At 46.2% G+C, this 22,305-nt stretch overlaps 1 protein-coding gene across 2 annotated transcripts in view; it reads left to right on the forward strand.

Moving 5' to 3' along the window:
• Positions 1–599: 599 nt before the first annotated feature.
• Positions 600–22,305, forward strand: part of Dock5 (dedicator of cytokinesis 5) — a 179,481-nt gene continuing 157,775 nt past the window's right edge. The window contains exon 1 of one of the 2 annotated variants that reach the window (XM_052191114.1): positions 600–832. In XM_052191114.1, coding sequence (XP_052047074.1) covers positions 790–832 — 43 coding nt within the window. In that variant the 5' untranslated portion in view covers positions 600–789. The remainder of the gene's footprint in view (positions 833–22,305) is intronic. The other variant, XM_052191113.1, reaches the window with a different exon arrangement.

The raw sequence follows: 22,305 nt of genomic DNA on the forward strand, positions 1-22,305 counted from the left end.
AGCCGGGGAAGTGTAGATGTTCTGGGTCCTCTCCACAACGGTGCCTTCTGGGCAGGGGGTCATTTGGAAAGGGGAACCTCTTGGAAAGAACTTCTTCCCTTAGTGTAAAAGTTTGAGTTGCTGCAACTGGGGAGAAATAAGTCCCTGAGTTTGGGGTTTCCAGATTAGCGCTTTGTCAACAGTGTCCTAACCGAAGGTCTCCTAGATTGGACACTTCTACTTCCGAAGCGCCTGTGTCCCTTGTACCAGTTCCCTGCGGACCTTGAAGCTCCGCTTCCGGCTCTTCAAGCTGCTGCAGACGCTCCCGCGGGCGAAGGCGGGAGCTCAGGGCTCATTCATTCAACAAATATTTACTGAGCGTCGGGAGGCGACCGGTGCCTCTCTCCAGCTCCTCCTCCGCGCTCGGACGCGCAGCCCGGGAGCGCTGGGGAATCGCAGAGCCGACGCTGGGAGGACCAGGCGGGCGGCTCCTGGCTGCCGTTCCAGCCGGGCGAGGCGGAGCTGGCGGGGGAGGCGGGCAGCCCCGGGGCGCAGAGGGCGCGGCCAGCGGGAGGGGCCGGGGCGGCGCCGGGGAGGGCGCGCGGGGCAGCGCGGCCGCCAGCCCCAGCAGGTGACCGCGGGCGTGCGTGCGGGGCCCCGGGAGCGAGCGAGGCGGGACGGTGTAGACGCGGCCGGCGCGCCAAAGTCGTCCAAGTTTTGCCGGAACATGGCGGAGGAGTCCGGCCAGCGCATCGACGCTCCGAGCACCGGTGACTGTAGCCGCTAGCGCCGCGGGGCGAGGTCGTCGCCATGGCCCGTTGGATCCCTACCAAGAGGCAGAAGTACGGGGTTGGTGAGTGCTTGCCCCGCCCCACCCTCACCCGAGCCCCACTGAGTCCACTTCAGCTCCGGAGCTGGCGCACACTCGGCCACTCGGTCCAGCTGCTGCAGCCCCGGGAGTCTAGCCCGCTCTGGTGTAAAAGTGCTTTTAGGCTTGGGGACTCTGATCCTCCCCCATCCGAACCCCAACTCTAGTAGCGCGCACTGTGGGAACGCGCCGGGTCCCCACTGCCGTAGGTGGCCAGCGAGGGCCGCACGTGGGGTGATGCGCTTTGCGAGTGCCCATCCCCACATCCCACTCGGAAGCCCCAAAGTCCCTCTCCTTCCCTCTCTGGGGCTGCAGTCCCGACCGCAGTCATAGACAAAATGGGAAGCTGAAATTGGCAGTAGAGGTGAGGAAGAGGCAGGAAGTGTGTGGCGTGGGAAGGAGGGCAAGGGGGTCCTACAGCTGTGTGTGAGTGAGGACACCCATCTGACCTACTGGTGAGGTGGCGTGGAGAGGTGTGACACAGCTTCCCCCAGGGGGCAGGAAGGGGGTAGGTCCTGCTCTAGCGCGTGGCGTTTGTGTTCGCAGTACCCTAGCGCTCCGTCATTTCTGAACTCTGGCCTCTTGGTTTGGATCTGAAACCGTGGCGTGGAGGGGTTGGACCCAGGTGGAAAAACTTTCCACTTTCACTTTTCATTGAGCCAGGTCAGGAAGGAAGCACTCACCTTTAGCCAGACGATTGCCATGACAATTAGACTTTAAATGGAGCCTCTGGAATAAACAACTATGTTGTGTGAGCATTTTATTACTTTCTCTTATGTCCGCTCACTGGCACGTTTGAAATGCAATCCCTTACTTCACTTCCGTCAGCGCATCTCTTTTCCTTTATGTCCCGGACCTGCAGGAACACTGCCTGAAGTTATTAGTTGGCTGTGATTTCTAAACTCATTTCAGACACCAAGTCCTATGTGCCTATGTAACCGGGACTCAGGCATCCCCTTCCATTTTTAATATATTATTAATCTGATGCAGATTGAAAGCCTGCATATGTACATTTGCAAATATACGCATACACACACACATATATACATATATATATACACATACACACACATATATACATATATATACATGTATGTGTACACATATGTGGGTGTATATATATATATACATATGCAAATTCCAAAAACTTTCTTTTTTAATTTGGCTTTTAGAATTTTTGCTGCTCCACATGGCCGCAGGTTACTTGGATAGGGGACCTAGTCCCAGATCACCAGGTCTTGACTTAACCTTGATAAGTAACTTGACTAGATACCTTCTAGTAAGTAGCTGGTCATTGTGTAAGTGAAATACTGCAAAACGGATAAAGGGTTGGATGTGACAATCATGGAGCATGCCCAAAGCCCTGGCTTCCATCTTCTGCACCTCTGTACCACAAGAGGAAATTAATTTATTTAAGCAGTATAGATTACTCATTAATGACTCAAATATGCTTAGCAGTGACTAATCACTAATTATAAAAGGGTCATTTCTAGCTTTACCTGGGTTAAAAGTTGTTCCCAACGAGTATGTTTCCGATGAGTTTGCTGTATATAGCCATAGGCACAGGAGTAAGAATGTTTCCAGAATTCCCCCATGTTTTGGAGTCAGGTTTTTGATTATTTTATCAGAGGGCTTTGAAAGTGTTTGGATAGTGTTTCCAGGGGACAGAGCTTAGCAAAGTTGTTCCGGAGTGTAACCTGGGACATTTACTTCACTAGTCCCGGCAGATCCGGGTAAGTGTGGGTGCTGAAGCACTGAATATGCACTCAAGTCATCATGAGTGTTTGTGGGGGGGGTCTGTGCTCTTGGGGTTGGAAGCCTTTCCTGGCTGCGGGAGAGCCTGAGACAGTTGTCAGAGTCCCCACACTGAAGTCCCTTCTCCCTTCTGTGAGCTTGTCCCTGTAGACAGTCCACTCATCTCTGTGGTTCAGTATTCTATGGAGAGTCACTTCTGTGGGGCTTCACTGTCCTGTGCCCCCGTCGACAGGACCCCACCCCCAACACTGCATCCCACACTCCAGGCTTTTTGCTTGGGGTTCAGATTTGGCCCCTCTGCTTCCTTCCTTCACTTGTGCACTGCAGTCTCTGGAGGCATCCCTAACTTTCTTTCTTCCCCTCCCCCCTTCCCTTACCAGGTGTTGTAGACTGCTAGCCTCTTCAGCAGAGCAGCTGGGACTCCTTTGGCCAGCAGCCCCCAGATCAGCTTTATTGACTGTTAATATAGGTATGCTTAGGGAGGGTCATTGGTTTCTCTTCTGGGATCCTGGCCCTTTCCTCTGACCCCTTCTGACTAGGGTTTTTTATTTTATTTTATTTTATTTTATTTTATTTTATTTTATTTATTTATTTATTTATTTATTTATTTAGAGACAGGGCTTCTCTGTCTAGCCTTAGCTATCCTGGAACTCACTCTGTAGAGCAGGCTGGCCTCAAACTCCTGTGTTTGCACCTGTGTCCTGAGTGCTGAGATTAAAGTCATGCCCCACCATCCCCAGCATGGCTAATTGTATTAGTTCTGCCCTAATTGCATATTCATGAAGGGTGCAAGGGTGTTGGAAGGGGGAGTTTGTCATCCATACTGGGGTGAGACTTTGTGGGGCTGAGGTTGCTTTGGGGTCACCTACTTTTCTGGTGCTCCTGTAAGGAAGTCCAGTGAATTCATTGGTTCCCCCAAGTGTGACTTTTGATGGAATCGGTTCATTTATCATTATCATGCCCTATAAAGAGGGGGTAGATGTTTGTTTATGTCTCCCCAGGGAAAGGATCCTGGCAAGGGAAGGTTGTGCAGGTTTGGTTTGGTTTTGTTTTGTTTTTTTATTTCTTCCAGTCAGAGGGTTTTGCCAGGTAAGCAGTAGTCCTTCTTACAGTTCTGTTCTATGCAGTTCCAGTTATCAATAGTCAACCAAGGCCCAAATCTGATATGGGATATGAGAGAGAGAAAACAGGAACACATTCTTACCACTTATGTTTTGGTACATTATTCTATTTCGTTGCTAGCTGTTGTTCCATTTCTCACAGTGCCTAATCTATCAATTAAACCTCTCATAAGCATTCATGCAGAGCGTGTACTTGGGACATGCCTGCTATGGGCAGGGCTTCTCCTCTGTGTGTTCAGTCCTGTGCATCCCTGATGCTGGGGTGCCCTTGTAAAGCAGGCTAACATAACTTTTCTAGAGATTTAATGTAGTTTTCTTTCAGTTAAACTTTGACAGCCCACTTGTCTTAATATGGGTTCCATTGGAAGAAGTTAAGAGTCCGCACTGTTTTGCTGAGGAAGTAAGGCAGCATTCCTTAGGCCAACTGTTTGGATACCACTGGGTATATTACTGGTGGCTGTACTGTCACTTGTCACTTTTGAGGGCCAATGATAAAGGAAGCTTTGGGGTAGCCATTTTGAGGCTCTTGGTGACTTGGGACTGCATGGGAGCCAGCCACTCACTGCAGGTTTGCTGTGTGATGGTGGGACTGTGATCTGCACTTGAACTGTGCTGGGGGGGAAGGTAACCATTGCCTCTGTCTCTTCTGTATTTGGTTCCCTCTTGGTTGTTTTTCAAAAGGGACTGAACATATCTAGGAGTCCTTGGTTCTCAGATACAATACTAACTAGTTCAGCTTCTTATTAAGTGAACCTAAATGGTCCTGTGTTATCCAGAAAGAGAATTGATAGACTTAATTCTTTCAAGTAAGTACTTCAATGCTCGCGTCAGTACTCCAGAATGGGCCGTTTAGAGCTGAGTGCTAAGTACTTAGGAATAAGTATTGTTATTCTATTTCCCTTCGCTTTCCTTTTTCTGTTTTCCTTAGTGGCAGTACTGGCGACTGAACGCAGGGCCTTGTGAGTGTTAGGCAAGGGTTCTGTCATTGATCTGTGTCCCCAGGCCTCTTTAATTTTCATTGTTGAGTTTTGCCAGGTTGTCCAGACTAGCCTTGAACTTCTGAAGTAGCCCAGGCAGTCCTTGAACTTGTAATCTTCTCACCTCAACCTTCCCAGTAACTGAATTTACAGAACTGTAGAACCAGGCCTGGGACTTTGGCTTTCTGCTGTTTAAGTGTGTAGAGATGTAAAACACTAATATTTGAACTTTAACCGCATAGCTTAAAGCATGCTTGTCACTCTTTAACTTTTAAGTCATTCTCAATCTGTCTGTGAGTCAGGGTCTCCCTATTGTAGCCCAGGCAGGCCTGGAGCTAACTTTCCATTCTCCTGCCTTGGCCCCCGACACTCGCTTAAGTATATTTCTCAGTCAGCTTCCACACCAGCCATTTATGTCGAGAACAAAGATTATATTCTTTGTGGCCTGTTTGCAGAGCTCTTCACTGATGCATGTTGGGATTTCCGGCATCTATAGCTAGAGTGTGATGGGAAACCTTTGGAGGGAGACTCTGACTTTCACAGCCAACCCTCCAGGCATTTTCTTGGGTATGTCCCAGTTAGCCTCAAGCATCGGGCTTTGTAGGACAGATCCTCACGTGCAGGTTTAAGACCTATGCCAGACTCTGGGTCTTTCTGGTGCTTTCAGCCTGTGTCCTGCTCCTGCCATCGGGCCTCACCATGAGCCCAATATTCCTCAGGCTGGGGTGTGACATCGGGGAGGGGATTTCATAGTGACTGGTCCAGTTGGTTGTTTTTTTTTTTTAAAAAGATGTATTTATTATTTGTAATCATGTTTATATGTGGGGGTGTATAGGCATGAGCTGCCGTTACAGGTGGTTGTGTAGCTGCCTCATGTGGCTACTGGGAGCTGAGCTCTGGTCCTCCACAAGAACTGTGCACCCCTATAATCCCTGTGCCCCCTTTACAGTCCCCCCTCCTTTAAAAACAAATTTGAGATAAATAACCCTGACTGACATTGAATTTAGGCTCCTTTTACCTATGCCTCCTGACTTGTAGGATTGTAGGTAGTTATCATCACACCCAGCTCTGATTTCCTTTTTTAAGACAAGTCTCTTGTAGTCCAGTCTAACCTTGAACTCTCCTTTCTCTACCTCAAGTGCTAGGATTATGGGTACCGTAACTTCGTAACTTTACCTGGTACATGGCACTGCTGGGGATTAAGGATTCATGTGTGCTAGGAAAGCACTCTGCCCACTCCACTATACCACCCAGTGTCTCCAGTCTCTTTCAGAGAGAGGAAGTTGGTACCTAGAGAAGCACAGTGAACTGCTTCACTCCAGGGGTTCTTGGCTTCAGGATTACATGAAATCCTTTGGTAATCTTGTGAAGCCCTTAGATCTTGTCCACTGGATGAAATTACTGAGCACAGGGGACTGAAAGTGAGACTCATTATACTGAAATACTCGTCAATTGATTTCTCATCTTTGCATGCCTTATCTTTTATCAATATAGTGTAGCAACAATAGTTATAATTATCGTGACTTATTGATGAGTCACATTGATTTTTGTATATAGCACTAATTTCAGATAGGGTCTGAAAGGGTCTATTGGATGGGCATGCCTCAGGTTCTACTAACCGAACCATGGCTTCTGGCTTAACTCTGCTGAAGTCAGTGCTGGTCATTTAGAAAATCCAGAAAGAGCATTTTCCTTGAGTCTACCAGCCTTCAGGATTTGAGTTCAAATTGAGTCCTTGCCTGAGGCTCACACAGTTGATTGGCTGTAGAACCATCTGAGAACCAGAGTTAACACTTGTCAACCGTGTCACTGCCGATGATGATGTTAGGTATTCCACAGTTGTGTTCACTCGAGGGAGTACCCGTCTTCGGTGTGTTCATGTTTGAATACTGAGGCTATGAGAAGAGGGCTCAGAGAACTTGAGGGTTGTGCTGTTCTAGACTCTTTCCAAAGAAGTGCTGTTCTGAATGCTCCTCTGTGTGTCCCAGGAGCGTGAAGGGGTCTGGGGAGATGTTTTCAGAGGCTCACAAGATTGAAAAGCTTTTCATAGTGATACTGGAAAAATCCTTGGCCCTTTTCCATCCTCGTGTTGTGTGGATATGCGTGGGAACTTGCCCAGACATTAAGTGTGGCATGGCAGTGGATCAGCAGACAATTCCAGATGCCACCTGTGAAGCCAGGCTTTAAGGAAGATCCACAAGAGACCTAGAGAGACGGCTCAGTGGCCAAGAGTTCTTATTGCTCTAGGAGAGGAACTGTTTAGTTCCCAGTACCTCTCATGGTGTCTCACCAACATCTGTAACTCCAGTTCTAGTGGGTCCAAGGCCTGTTTCTGACTGCCACAGGCACCAGACATACATGTGGGTACACACACATACATGCAGGCAAACATGCATATACATAAAATAAAAAATTAAAGTTCCATAAATATGCCAGATGCATGCTTCTATGCGTCTTTTCTTTAAAAAAGAATGTTTTGTTCCTAAAAGAATATATATCGATGTTTCCATATATTGGGCTCCATACAGTGTTTTTAAATTTATGTTTTAAAAATGTATCTGTGTTTGGGGTTCCTATTTTAAAGGCTTCTCAGCCCATCTGGCTCTCTAGGCATCCTGTAGCTGACTGCTGGGGCAGAGCGGTGAGAAACTTGCTTTTTCTGGGGGAAGCAAACAGGTCCAGGATCGCATCTGAGCCCCTACAGACCCATCCCCCAACCAACCTTCCTTACTCTGTATTTCATCTGCTGGAGTCTGCTGGACTCCAGTTGTTTGTGCTTTCTGATTCTTGTCATGTTGGAGATCACTAACTGTGAGAATCCTCTATGACCAGTGCCACAATGGTCAATAGCCTTTGACACATCTTTTCTAAAATGTGATATTTCCTTTCTTTGCCTGGCTTTTTTATCTTTTGAGCACTTATACAGCCATTGACAGATCTGTCCCTCCATCCCATTGTTCACCATATAAAGCACAGTTACAGAAATAGAGAATGGAAATTACGTAGCCGGGTGGGACGCTGGTGCCCTGCTTCTTACCAAAGAGGTTGAGGCTTCTGGCTGACTGCCTTTGGACAGCTTTCCAGTCTGTGTAGTTGTGCTAACTATGTTCTGTAATGCTGCAGCATACATGGAATTAGTGAATAGAGTGGTTCCTCCCACAGGTTGTTCTCCACAGTCTGGGTTATCCGTGATTATAGACACAGTAAGTGGGAAATTACAGGACAAGTAATTCAAACTGTTTGTTTGTTTGATTGATTTACATTGCGTGCTGTTCTGAGTAGCATGGTGACCCACCCCCATCCTAGTCTGTCCCCCAAGACCTTCAGCATCTCTTTGTCTCCAGTGTCCATTCTATATGCACCACTCGTCTGTTAGTCACCAAGGAGCCATTGACTGTGGGGTGTGTGGCAGTGATGTGTTTGTGTGACCTTTATTTTGCTTGTTAATGGCTCCGCAGCCTAAGAATAATAATCCTGACAGTTTTACCCAAGTATATGGCTGTGTCTGTTCCATTATATTATAGTTGCTATTTGCTTACTGTGCCTAACTTACAAATGAAACCTTAAAGCTTGGTATGTGTGGGCGTGTTACTGTCTGAAGCTTTGGGGATGCACTCAGAGTTTTGGAGTGCATCCCAGACAGAAGGCTGGGTGTCACCCTGGTTGGCCTCACTTGGGACTTGGGCACATTGTCACCTCTCTGTGTGGGTTTGTGAGTGCGGCACCATTGGCAGGATGGATAAAGGAGTTACCAGTGGATGTTGATGAGTAGATGCTGCAGATCAGCTGTGGTTAGGTAGAGAGTTGGAAATAGGAATTACTTTCTCCCCGTGTGGATTTGGTTCTGTCTTGTTTGTCTTTTTTGTGTCTACATGCGCGCGCGCACGCACACACACACACACACACACACACACACACACACACAGGCTGGCCTGAATGAAACACTGTAGCTGAGGATGACCTTAAGCTCCGGGTTTCTCCTCCTTCTGCCTCCCGGATGCTGGGATGGCTAGTATCCACCACCATGCAGGGCTGGGGCTTGAACCTTGTGCATACCAGGAAAGCTCTAAGCCCCTGGGTGACTCCAGGAAGTGTTTTCTTGTCCATCCCTTCTCATCTCATCTCTTCCTGACCCCACCCCACCCCATGTCCTCACCTCTGTCCTCCCTGATCTCTTGCTTCATCTGAGTGTTGGCCACACACACCCCCCCCCAACAGGGGTGCTTTCTTTACCTTCCTGATAGACAACCAATGATCTCATTCTATCTCCTCTGACCAGCATCTGTTTACCTCCAGATTAAGACCCCTGCGGGCCTCTTCCTGGCATCTCTCCATCCTCTCCTGCTTACGGCAGGCAGTTCTCCTAGGTCTTGTGATAGACAATTGATGCTTAACACACTGTGATGGTTTGTATTTGCTTGGCCTAGAGAGTGGCACTATTGGGAGGTGTGGCCTTGTTGGAGTGGGTGTGTTACAGTGGACTTTAATACCCTAGTCCCAACTGCCTGGGACTCAGTATTCTGCTAGCAGCCTTCAGATGAAGAGGTAGAACTCTAAACTCCTCCTGCACCATGCCTGCCTGGATGCTGCCGTGCTCTCACATTGGTGATAATGGACTGAACCTCTGATCCTGTAAGCCAGCCCCAGTTAAATGTTGTTCTTCTAAGAGTTGCCTTGGTCATGGTGTCTGTGTACAGTACTAAAATATTAACTAAGACACACACCAAATCCTATCTCAGCACCTCCCCCAGTTCTGTCATTTCTGCGCACCGAGAGTTAGCCCAAGTTTGTCCTGTCGCCAAATTTTGTCCTTCCTCCAGGGTCATCCTTAGACCACCACTTTCCCATGTGCGTGATGCTTTCCTCTTCCCTACAAGCCTGCTTGGCAGCCTTCTAACTCCTTGCTCTTTCCCCTCTCTTACACAGCCAGGTAAGATTCCAACATGTCTCCTCCCTCCAAAAAGTCCTCCATGCTTTCCAGGTGTGGCTGGTGACAATAGGACCTCTTGGTCGTATCTTACAGGCCCTGTGTGCCGAGATCCATCTGCTTTCCACCCCTTTGCCTCCCTTTTCCCTCCAGCCATGCTGGCGTCATTTCTGTGTTTTGAACTCTACGAGCTCAGTTTGACTCAGGATCTTGGCACTTACGCCTCCCTCTTGTGGAATGTGCTTCCTGGATGTTAAAATAAATCCAGTTCTCCCTGGTTATCCTGTCTTCCTTCAGATAACTCAGAGAGTGGCTTCTGAGGTCCCTCATTCGGAAGCCCTGCCATCCTGCTCACACTTCTGCATGTCAAGCCCTTATCTCAACATTGATGATTTCAGTTCCTGTCCTACCCTGGAGTTTCCATAATCTTGTGATTATAAAGTGCATTAGCACCACTCTCTCTTCTGATCAGATGTCCTTTTTACTACTGCCATGCATCTTGTGGGAAGCATGCTTATGCATATTCTCTGAGGAGTGGGTAGACCAGGCAGAGTTAGGTAACTGATAGACACAGTCACCTATGTCTTTGCACAGTCACTGGATGCTAACTGTAAGCCGGGTAGCATTCCTGGGGCTGGGCTATGCTGCAAGAAACTCAAGAGATGCTGACCTCAGACCTTCACGTTTTAGTGTGTGAGCAGACAGCAAATCTCAACGCATTTGAAAAATGGAGAATTTCTTCATTATTTATGGAGGTGCATGGCTGGATTGGGTAAATGGAAAGAAGAAGCTGGTGACACTGAATAGACTATGGGGGCAGGTCTGAGTCACTGCATGGGTGCTGTGTTGAACAGGAGTTGGGAAAGAAAGGTGTGGCTTATGGAAAGAAAGGAGATGTGGAAAACCCTTTACCTCTGGTACCACAAAAGGAGTTACAATGCTTTCCTGACAGAATGTAGAGACTGTGCAGTGGGTATACTCAGAGAAAGGGTGAGAGATTGTATGGAACAGGGGGAAGAAAATGGACACTGACAAACGGCATCTGTTAGCATGTTGGCCGTGGGAGGGCTGAAGCAGGAGGATGGTGATGTTTAAGGCCAGCCTGGGAGATAGGGTTAGAACCTATTCCTCAAACACTAGAATTTCTGTTTTGGTCCTACGTGCGATCCTGCCTCCATAGTAGCTGAGATTTTAAATGAACTTCTTATTTCCCATGATGAATTTTGAGAGACAAACAAGAGGAGTTGAGGATAAGAAATTCAGTCTGTCAATATCAAATTTTCTTAAACATTTTTTCAACTATTAGCTTATTTCTAGGAATGCTCAATGTGATAGCGTAGCAACCATAGTCCTTGACTTATAAGGGATTTTTAGTATATTCAAAGAATGAAGAAAAGAAGCTGGATGTGGGTCGCAAATGCCTATCTATATTCCTAGCACTGGGGAGGCAGAGGCAGGAAGATCATGAGTTCAAGACCTGCTTGAACTACACAGAGAGCTCCTGTCTTAAAGAAAGAAAGAAAAGCAGATAAAGGTGTGATCTCATACTTTGAAATTAATTTTAATGAATTGACCCTTTTCCTGTATTTCTGAGGCTAAGCAGTACTTAGTATTTCAATAGAGAGTTGGAGGTGCTAGCACCTGTAATCTCATCCCTCAAGAGGCTGCAGCAGAGGGCTTGCTATTAGTTGGAGGCTAGCCTAGGCTACTCAGAAGGAGACCTTGTCTCAGAAAGCACCGTTTTTTCCCCAATAGAGGGAAATGTGTTTTCCCCTTATAGTAGAGGTGAAGTCACCAACAAAGGCTTTCTCCCTGTGGGCATTAAAGGATTTGGAGAGTTCTTTAAGGACATTTTCACCTTGGTTTATAATCAGCCCCAACTTGCTTTGGGATTAATGGGTTTTTGTAGGAAGCTTTAAGAAGTGCTCTGGTGAGGTTGTTTGGAGGCAGAAATGGGACCGAGAAAGCAGCCGATAAGTGCATGAATTCATTGTGTTTTTCCAAGTGATGTCCACTGTCCTTCCCTGAGCCCAGGCTGACAGGCCCCATCCAGTGACTGAATTGCTGGCAGCCACCATCCCAGCAAAAGACAAGTGGGCTTTGTGTCTCTGCCCTTGGAGCCTTCATTCAGCCCCTCCCGGTGGTTCAGATGGTGTCAGAATTGTTGGCCACCTTTTGCTGGTCAAGCCATCTTCTCTCTCATTTTCAGGCTTGGTAAAACTTTGACTATTCACAGCAGGGGCAGGTGGACCCCCGGTCACCTCCTCTAAGGATCTTAGGCTCTCTGTCCTTGCAGGCAATGTGAGGGAAGGAGATTGCAGTGGAGATGAGTTCTCTTCAGAAATCAGGTTGTTTCTCACTCAGTGAGATGAGCAAGAGCTTTATCTTCCAGGTACTCTGTGTCCTATAAACCACGTGACCCTTATATCCCAGGTATGGTGTGTTGAATGAAAAATGCCAACTCTGAGTTCCACACCAACCCGGTCTACAGAGTGAATTCCAGGACAGCCAAGATCACAAAGAAAAATCCTGCCCACCAAAAAAACCACCCCATAATAAACAAAAAACAAACGAGAGAGCCGGGTGGTGGTGGCGGCGCATGCCTTTAATCCCAGCACTTGGGAGGCAGAGGCAGGTGGATTTCTGAGTTCGAGGCCAGCCTGGTCTACAGAGTGAGTTCCAGGACAGCCAGGGCTACACAGAGAAACCCTGTCTCGAAACAAAACAAAACAAAACAAAAAACCAAATGAGAGGAGAGACACACAGAGACAAAAAAACCAAAAACAACAACAACAAAAAACCAGAGAGGGCGGCTGAGAGACTAAGAGACTGAGAGATTTTACCCATAGTCTTGGATGTGAACACTTGGTCTTGGTCCCTGCTTAGTGGTGCAGGTAGGTTGAGAAGGTTTGGCTTTGCTGGAGTAAATGCATCATTGGGGGTGGGATGTGAGGTTTCAAAGCCTTGTCACAATCCCCCTTCGCTCTCTCTAGTTCCTGTATGTTCCCAGCTTCTGTTCTTATCAGCATGCCTTCACTCTGCCACCATGGACCCATAAACCCAGTAAAGTCTATCTCTATACGTTGCCTTGGTCATGGTGTCTTCACAGCGGTAGCAGCATAACTAAGCCACCAGGTGCTCCTGCGGGAGACCAGCTGAGAACCAAGTCCATCAGACCTCACAGTTCTGCCCCCTTGGGTATGGGACGTATCCGGAGAACTGGTTTCTGGCAATGCCACTTCTTGGGAAACACTGTCATGTTAGAGATGAAAGAGAGTCTAAAGGCATGGGGGACTCTTCCAGAGTCACACCGCTGGTAACTGATAGAAGCTGACTTTCAAATATATTACATGTTAAAATTAAAAATGTGTTCTTTGAGAATTCCATGCAATGTATTTTGAACATATTCACTCCCCTCAACTCTTAGTCCCTCTCAGCATCCCATCCCTTCCCACGTACCTTGAGGCAACCTTTTGTCCTCTCACATGTGTCTATGGTTCACAGCATAGGGATGGAGACGTGGTTTCTATCACAAAATTAATAGGTAGGGCTGCTGCTTGCCACCCTCCAGGCAGGCTTGAGAACTGCGGTTACTGTTTGACAAAGCACTGAGGGATGAATGGAGAGTCTGGTTTTGAGGGAGGATCAGGAAAATGGCGTAGAAGTTGGAAAAGAGTCGTTTTGTCAGAAATGGATTTGTGCCCAATGAGGATGCCACCTTCTGAAGCCTTCAGATGCAAACCTGGCACCATATTGTTTAATGAATTGGCTTCTCCTGCCCTGTTCTCTCTGGCGGGAAATGGACCACTTAATCCTGGGTGGAGAGACAACCTCACATCTCGCAGGTGCTGATGCTGTTCTTCAAGATCCAGCTTCTCTTGCACTGGGTGCATTTGTCTGCCTGGTTTCAGAGGCTCTGCAGGGCCTTGACTTCCTTCAGAGCAGGAGTGAGGAGCACACTGCCTTTGCTCTGTGCTATGGTGAGCAAAAAGACTGCCGGTCAGATCCGGATGGTATGGATTGTGATAAGTTTTTCCTTTCTATGTTGTGGATTTCATGGCTACCTCCTTTGCCAAGGATCCAACATCCTGGGGAGATTAGTGTGCTTGAGATGAGAGTGTAGTTTATCTGCTAACTATACTCTGGGGTCATAATGGTTTTAACAGTCAAGTTGCTGACATGGGCTCCAGCAAGGAATGATTAAAATTGAAAATGCACATAGCCTTTGACTCTTCAACTCCATTTAAAAGAGCTTATCTTACTGATAGGCAGAGAAGGATGAAAAGGTCAGAGGTTACTTGTTCAACTATTATTTGTAGTGAAAACGTGGAAAAGCATCACTTGACTGGGGCTGGGCTCCATAGTTTATGACATGTAAAAGTTTATGACATGATGAAAAATAATGTAGCTATTTAAATAATGTAGCAGTCAGGCATAGCAGTGCCTAGTGCTGATAAAGATGGCTTAGCAAGCAGATGCTACCAAGCTAAGAGCATATTATTCACGTTCTGTGTCTTAAAGAGGATATTGCCTTGGTGAGTTCTCACTTTGTGAAACTTAAGTGAAATCTATATGTTTAGTTCATGTCCTTTTCTGTGCACATATCAAACCTAAATAAACTTTTTAGAAAAAGAACAAGGCATTTCAGTGTAATGCACACGTTGTTGTGGGCTTTCCTGGAACGTATATGAGTGTCAGCAAGATGTAGGAAGTGCATAGAGGAGTGTTGATTGTATTCAATAAACAAGTACTTCCACCATACCTGCTATGTGTCAGACACATTTTTAGGCACTGGTTATAAAAGAAAAAGAAATCATATATCCTTAAGTTATACATGTTCTTCATTGCTGAAAGAATTCAAAAGTAATTGCCCACAATTGGTTCCTAAGGGACAGGAGATCAGGTTTCAGCAATGGAAGGGAAAGCCACGTTGCTATTTTACATTTTTATTTGGTGCGCATGTATGCGTGTATGTTTTTATGCATGCATGTGGAGGTAAGAGAACAACTTGTTTCTCTCTGTCCATCATGTGGGTCCCAGGGACAAAACTCAGGTAATCAGACTTGATGGTGAGCCTGTTTACCCAGTGAGCCCCAGAGTGTTCTTGGGATCACTGCATGCCTGTTTGTTGCCATTGGATTACAGATTAAGACAAATAAATTGAATAGCCCTGCTATTATTAATGGCATTTGTGACCCAACGAAGCCACTGCAGTTACCTCTCTGCCTTGGAGATCCAACAACCAAAAAGTGTTTGGAGGTTTGCCCCAAACCACACAGGATGTTCTAGGTGGGTTTGGTGTGAAGGCTTTCCGTGCTCTCTTCCAACGCTGACTTGTACATTCTAGCAAACTTGTAACTTGATAAATTATATATAACCGTCAAGAATTCCAGGAACTCTCCGTGTACACCCCTCCCGTCCACTCAGCTGATTGTTTATGTGCACTCCAGCTCGTCATTGGAATCAAAAGAGAAAGAGCCAGGATTTCGCTGCAGATAAGGAAAAAAAATGGAATTTGCAATGTTATTTGCATCAGTTTATGAGCCTAAAATGTAAAACTTACAGTCACATCTCATTAATTTTAATTTTAATTTGTTGGCTGTTTCAAAGCTCTAAGTAGCTATTTCATGGTGGATGAAGCATTATTCTTGAGGGTTTTACTCCTCTCGATAGAAAGGCAATTAAATCTGACATAATTGCCTTATTTTGCATTACATAAAATAAAGCATCAACAATGAAACGACATCTATATACGGTTATTACTATAATCTGGCATTTGTCAATGCGTGCTTTTTAGAAGAAACTTGTCTGAGCTGCTGAAGAAGATTGAGACACAGGTTGGTTTGCTGAGTGACACATGCTAAGCCAGTTTGAGAACCACAACTACCACGGTTAGCTCTGCCCACTGTGTGCCCTGCAGCCAAGCCAGACTTGAAATTGGAATTGTCAAGGTCAAACCTTGGGATCCTTTGCTGCAGTGAGGCTGGGGAGTAGGGTTCAGGCTGAGGGTTTTAAAGTCCAGATCTGCTCTTATTACACTTTGCCTTTCTGATGTCATAAAAGGCACTAAGCCAAAAGGTGGATATAAGATTCTATAAACATGAATAGTACATACGGTTCACTATCTGCAATAAGCAAGGTGCAGCTGGTTGACTATATGCTGGCCTGTCAGCTGAGTGCCCTGGTGACTGGGTACCCTTGTTTTCAGGACATGGTTGATGACAAGGTATAGTGAATAGTGCTTGGCTCCAATCCTTCTTCACAGTTCACAGACCAAAGTCTAATAGATTTCCAATCTTTTAAACTGTGAAGTGGCCTGATCTTGCAAGAATCTTCAAGGAAAACGTTTTAATTGCTCCCAGAGGTAACATGAGGTTTGTTGTCTGGTTGGAGAAGAACAATTTCTTTCTGGTCTAGAGGAGGCTGGAGTTCTAAGAGGAATGAATGAGTGAGTTGATCTACTCACAGTGAACTCACATGGGTGTTTTGAGTCATGCTAAGTAGATCAGAAATCCCCAAGCACTGACTACTCTTCTCTCTTATTTCTCAGAGGCAGGCCAAATTAACTGAGTCCTGTTTATGTGCAGCAGTGTGCTGGGTGCGTTCATTAAATAAAGAACGTATAAAGACTGAGGAGGTGAGCTCTGATCCCAGCACTTGAAGGCGAGAAAGTGAGACGGGTGAATCTCTAGAACTCACCGGCAGGCTGATCTTAACCATCTTCTAGAGACCCTGTCTCTAAACAAACAAACAAACAAAAACAGTGTAGAGAGCAATTGGGGAAGACACCTGACTGACCTCTGGCCTCCACATGTATGCATACCCTCACACACATGTGAACATACATGTACACACAGACACTGTGAATGTGTAAAAGCATGAACAGTAGGCTCACTTCTTTCTCTTTTGTCAGTGAAGGACCGAAGAATAGATTTCCAAACTCAGGAATTATGTACATTATAACAAGGGACCTGTTGTTTATGTACATAAAACCCAGGGGCCAAAGAACTATGTGCCTATAAGCATGTCTCAAGACTGATGTCTACTTAAGCCGAAGAGTTGCCTGAGTGTAGGACAGTCTGGGGTTGCTTCTTGGAAGGTTGGGACATGTCTAGGAGAGGTTGAGATCCACTTTGTCTTTGGCAGTGGCAGTGATTGCTGCTCATGACCATTTTCCAATTGCTTGGTGACTCTGGGGAGGTCCTCACATAAGCTCACACATTCAGAAAGGACCAGAGCATGCAGAAAAATTCTTTTCAGTTTGAGCCTTGGCCTTAGCCAAGTGCTTTGGAAATATTGAATATGTCTGTGATCATTTCTTTACTAAATTAAATTTGGGTTGGTTCAGTTCAGCTTTTGACAGCCTGACATCTTTTCGAGGCAAATGGCTTACTTCAGGAAGCAACTAGTAGCCCCATCACTTTCCCCTTTGGTGGCATTTGGAATGTGACTTGGGAAGACAGTTTCAGACCAGTGAAAGATAAGGCTAATTTTTCTGCTTCAAACACTAAACATGTAAAGATCACGGAGGGCACAGGGACATAAGGAACCACATCCCTGTGGTCCCTTCTTAAAAAAAACCACTGCCGCCAAGACATGATAGAGCTGGGGAGATGGCTTAGTCTGTAAAGTGCCGGCATTGCAAGCCTGAGGACCTGGGTTAGCTCCCAGCACTCATGTAAAAAAGTTAGACGTGGTGGCATGCAATTTCATCCCAGCACTGTGAAGATGGAGACAAGTGGACCCTAGGAATCACTAGGTAAATCAGAGATCTCTAGGGTCCAAGTAAGTGAGTCCGTCTCAAAGGAGGTGGATGGCTGATGAGGAATGACTCCTGTGGCCTACACATGTATTTCCACATACGTGCACACACATAAGGACTTTAAAAATGATAAGGAAAATGTAGACAGGAGAATTGTAATGTAATGTCTGTGTTCTTTCCTTCTCTTCATGTGTATCTTGATCTTCCTGAATGCACTGGTAGCCTTGAGTGACAAGTTTCATTCTTTCAAATTACCAGAGCTTTCTTTTTCTTTCTTGCTGAAATGTTCATAACCGTAAGATTCTTACAGGTTGTTGGCAACCCCCATGCCTCTTCTTTCGAGCTTGTGTTTGGAATAGGTTAGCTTTAGGCTGTTTCCATTTTATAAAGGTCACTTGATTTTTATATTCAGGGACATTTAGGTCTGGGGGCTGAAGGGACAGTGAAACTTAACAGAAGTCCTGGGACTCTGTGGGATGTGTGGAGGTCCAAGGTTGACGTTCGGATGTCTCTATCACTCTCTGCCTTGTATTTTGGGGCAGGGTGTTTCACTGTACGTTGTTATTTTCTCTAGGGTGGCCACCGAGCCCCTATGGTAGGACTGCCTGCTCCCCAGCCCAGAGGATGCAGATAGATCATGGGTGGGAGGGCTCTGAACTTGGTTCTCCTGCTTGGGCTTCGAGCTCTTTCCTCACTGAGGCATTTCTCCAGCCCCGTGTCTGACTATGTTCTCCCGCCCCAAGTCTGTAAATCAGGAGCCAAGTGTTGTGGCACGCACCTTTAATCCCAGTAACCAAGAAACTGATCTCTGAGTTCTAGGCCAGCCTGGTCTACATAGGGAGTACCAGGACAGCCAGGTAGAGACCCTGTAAATAAATAAATAAATAAATAAATAAATAAATAAATAAATAAATACAATTGAGTGATATTTTCTACTACTTCTAGAGTCTCAGAGTGTGGAGAACTCTCAGTTTCTGAAGATTTCTTTCTTTTTCCTTCAGGGTCTGACTCTGTAGTCCTTTCTGGCCTCAAGCCCAATTAGAATCATCCTGCCTCAGCTTCTCAAGTGGCACCTAGATGTTTCTGCAAATTAACCAGTGCCAGACAGGCCATGCTCATTGTCCCCACAATGTCACGATCTAAAGTTGGCATGTCATAGAACTTCTGAAGGCTTCCTCAGAAGGCTTTGTCTAGAGCAGTGATTCCCAAACTTCCTAATATAGCCTTTAATACAGTTCCTCATGTTTTGGAGACCCCCAAACATAATTTTTTTTTTTGCGGCTTCTTCATAACTGTAATTTTGCTACTGTTATGCATCGCAATATAAATATTTTTGGAGATAGAGGTTTGCCAAAAGGGTTACAACCCATAGATTGAAAACTGCTGGTCTAGAAGGTGGCTTTGATGCCAATAAACCACTCCATGACTTCAAAGCTAGTTTCTTAACATGCCCACTCTAGTCTGATTTTTTTTTTTCTTTTGCAATGTCTCAGTAGCTTTCATATACTTTCAGACTGGTAAATGACCCCTGATGTGAGAGGCAAGTGTTTCTTTCCACTTGATACTGAAGTTATGAGTTTGTTCATGTTGTTTCCAGGGCTGAGTTTCCCATAAAGCTTCTGGTGATTTTCCCCAAAAATATTTAAGAGGAGATCGTTCCCCCCAGCCCCCCATGCTAAGGGCTAGATTTCCCCCCAATCCCATTCATACATGGTAATCCTAACACTCAAATATGATGGTATTTGAGGTGGATGAGTCTTTAGGAGGTGGGCGTGGTCCATGAAGTCAGGATGTGGGACTTTCATGGCCAATCAGTACCTTAATTGGAAAGGACCAGAGAGCTTGCTGAGAGTATGCAGACAGATCAGGGCCCCCTGTAGACCAGAGGAGTGTACCCCAGAAATGATCCATGCTGGCCTTTGATCTCAGACTTCCAGCCCCAGTGTTGCAGGAAGATAAATAAATGTCTATTGTCTCAATCCATGGCATCTTGTTTGGCAGGCCCTACTGCCTGAGACATGGCAGGATTCATACTGAATTATGAATTCTCTGTTCCCGGATCAAAGCTTAATCTCTTCCATTTAATTTCTTAACCTCTTCCCCTCACATATAGGCATAATTCACATAATGTATCGGAGCCAGGGCTTTTGCAGCTTTCTGGCCTAGAACCTCATGGCTGCTTTGGTTGTCAAGGCTTAGATGGGTTGGGGGACCCCTGAGCTAGCAGATCAGAGGTGCAGGAAGGGGAGAGGGATTTTTTGACGAGGATCTATATATAAAACACGTATTTCTGAGTTTGTTCATCCTCAGTTTACCGCTTTATTGCAAGAACAGCCTGTTCAGCATGTGGACCGTTTGGTAAAGCAAACATAAAAGCAGTTTCTGGGAGGTCAGCTCTAAAGCTGACAGGAACCCTAATGCAAGGAAGGTGGAGCATGAACTGGGCAGGTGAGAAGCATGGAATTTGGGGAAACAGCTCGAGTCTACTGAGGAGACCACAGAGAGCTTGACCTTGAGATGAACATGCTGGTTTGTGAACATGAGACCTCTGGTTCAGCACAGCAAGGGCTGGCCTCTGTGCTGGGAGGAAGTTGCCCCCTTTGGCGGGAGCAAAGCATAAAGGGAGGTGGTATAGATTGTGTCAGATTAGGGGAGACTCCTAATCTATGGCTCTGTGCTTTGAGGTTTTGTGGTATCCTCCCCCACACACCAGCCCTAGAAGCTTAGTGAGCTGGAAAGCTTGCTCTCCAGTGGGGGTTAAACAGAGCAGCCCAAATCTGTAGCATGTGCCAACATCTGCAGTGCAAATATCCCCACTGTGGCCAACTTCAGAGCAGCAGCGGATTAGCTGGAGCTCACAGCATTCCTCAACATCTAACAGTTGGCTTGAGAGCAGGGCTGGCCTAATCCAGCGTGAGATTCTAGAGGCTGGTTAGTGTCATGAACAGCAACTAGAGCTGCTAGCCTACAGCTTCTAGGAGATCTAGGTACCCTGTCCTTACCCTCTATAAGACACCCACTGCCATGGTTGCCTGGTGTGTGAGGGCTTGTCACCCAGGGATACCAGAACAAAGGTATACGATTTAACTAACACAAATAAGTGAGTTACCATTTAGATTCTCTCTTTTGGGCATTTATTTGATGAAGGCATCACAGGGGCAGTTTTGCTACAGAGGCAACAGGTTAATGGAGAGTATTGCATCCAGGCAATAAGCTGAGACCACTGGCTATCCAGAGTTAAGAAAGAAAAACTGTGAAGAACCTAACCAGTGGACCGAAAGGAGCTGATAAGGGAAGAGACCTTATAGTCTACAAAATGAGCTCTGGGCCTAGGGCTCTAACCCTGAGGTAACTTGTAATCCAATAGCATAACTAGACAACTTTACCTGGTTCTGTGGAATACCCTGGGAACGTCCCATACATAGTCTCAGCTGTATCCTTAAAGGAATTGTTCCAGGGTCCCTGTGGCGTAGCTCTCAATTCAAACACAAGCCCTTCCTGTACTACCTTGACCTGGGTACATAATTGAGACCCATCCGAAGATTAAAACATCTGGTAATACAGACCAGCTATCACAGTACACTGTGATACAAGTTACCCAGAGTGTACCTGCTGGGGGTGTATGTAACTCAAGAGTAGAGTGCCTGGCTAGCCTGCTGGAGACTCAAAGTTAGGTTACCGTGACCTGGAAAAAGAAAATTATGAATGGTTCATTTCTGGAATTTTTTTTTCTTTAATATATGTAGACCACAGTTGACAGTAGGGAGGAAACCTAGCACAATCCAGCTGGTTAAGGACACTGTGGGCCAGATGTGATGGCATAATCATGTGGCAGAGACAGGTTGATATCTATGAGTCTGAGGCTAGCCTGGTCTACATAGGGAGTTCCAAGCCATCTAAAACTACACTGTAACACCGTGCCAAGTTTCAAAGGACAGGGAGCGTTCATGTAAGTCTGATTGAGGGTCAGATAAGCCTCCATGTTTACTTTGATGCCTGATCAACTCTCTCTGCACTCTTCCCAAGTGGCTACGAATATGTCCTTCCTTTTCATCCCAGTGATGTAGCTGATTTGAGACCCATGATGGTGAACGCATAGTCAGTGGAGTGGGGTGGGGTGGGGTGGTAAGCTGTTGATGCCGACCCACTGCTGGCGGAAGCTGAGACAATTGAAGCCATTGCTGCAGGAAGGAGAATGAGGTCTTTCTCATGCAGAGGGCATCTGGAGAGGCGGGTCTGTAAAGATGCCCTGCACAGACTGCATTGGCATGAAAGGGCAAATAGGGACCTTTTTCTCTGCCCGATGTCCTCATCACACGCAAGTTTGTGAATAATCAAATTGTTGGGAAACGGAAAGTCGCCCTTGGCTGTTTGGGGCCCGGAGCTTAGTCATACAAATAGTGGTCTAGCCTAGTCCAGTGGGCTCAGATGGCAGACTGACCCAGTGAGTGAGGACACTTGAATTTTAATGCTTGCACGCACGCGCGCGTGCACACACACACACACACACATTCACACAATCACACTCAGGCATGCGCACACCCACACCATTGTGATTCGGGGAAGAAGGGGTGTGGATTCACTTTCCATGGTTGATTCTACCTGACTCTTAATTTCTTTGGGGAAAAGCAATTTCTGAATCTACAGCGAGGGATTTTGTCACTGGATTTAACCTTTTGAGGAACAGAACACCCCGATAGTCTAATAAAAAGTATGGATCCCTCTCACAGAGAATGGTGAGCTGACACCTCACATACAACCTGAAGAAGTTTATGAGCGAATCTGTTGATGTCTAAGCTCTTTCCTCCACCATGGTAATTTTCTAAGACAGGATCCTGGAAGTTACCTGGGGAGTCAGGAAAGCCTCTGTTTTTCTACAAGAAACATGCGGTCTCTTCCAGCACTGGAGATGGGAA

This window comes from Apodemus sylvaticus, chromosome 8 (assembly GCF_947179515.1).
Source record: "Apodemus sylvaticus chromosome 8, mApoSyl1.1, whole genome shotgun sequence".
NCBI classification, from domain to species: Eukaryota; Metazoa; Chordata; class Mammalia; order Rodentia; family Muridae; genus Apodemus; species Apodemus sylvaticus.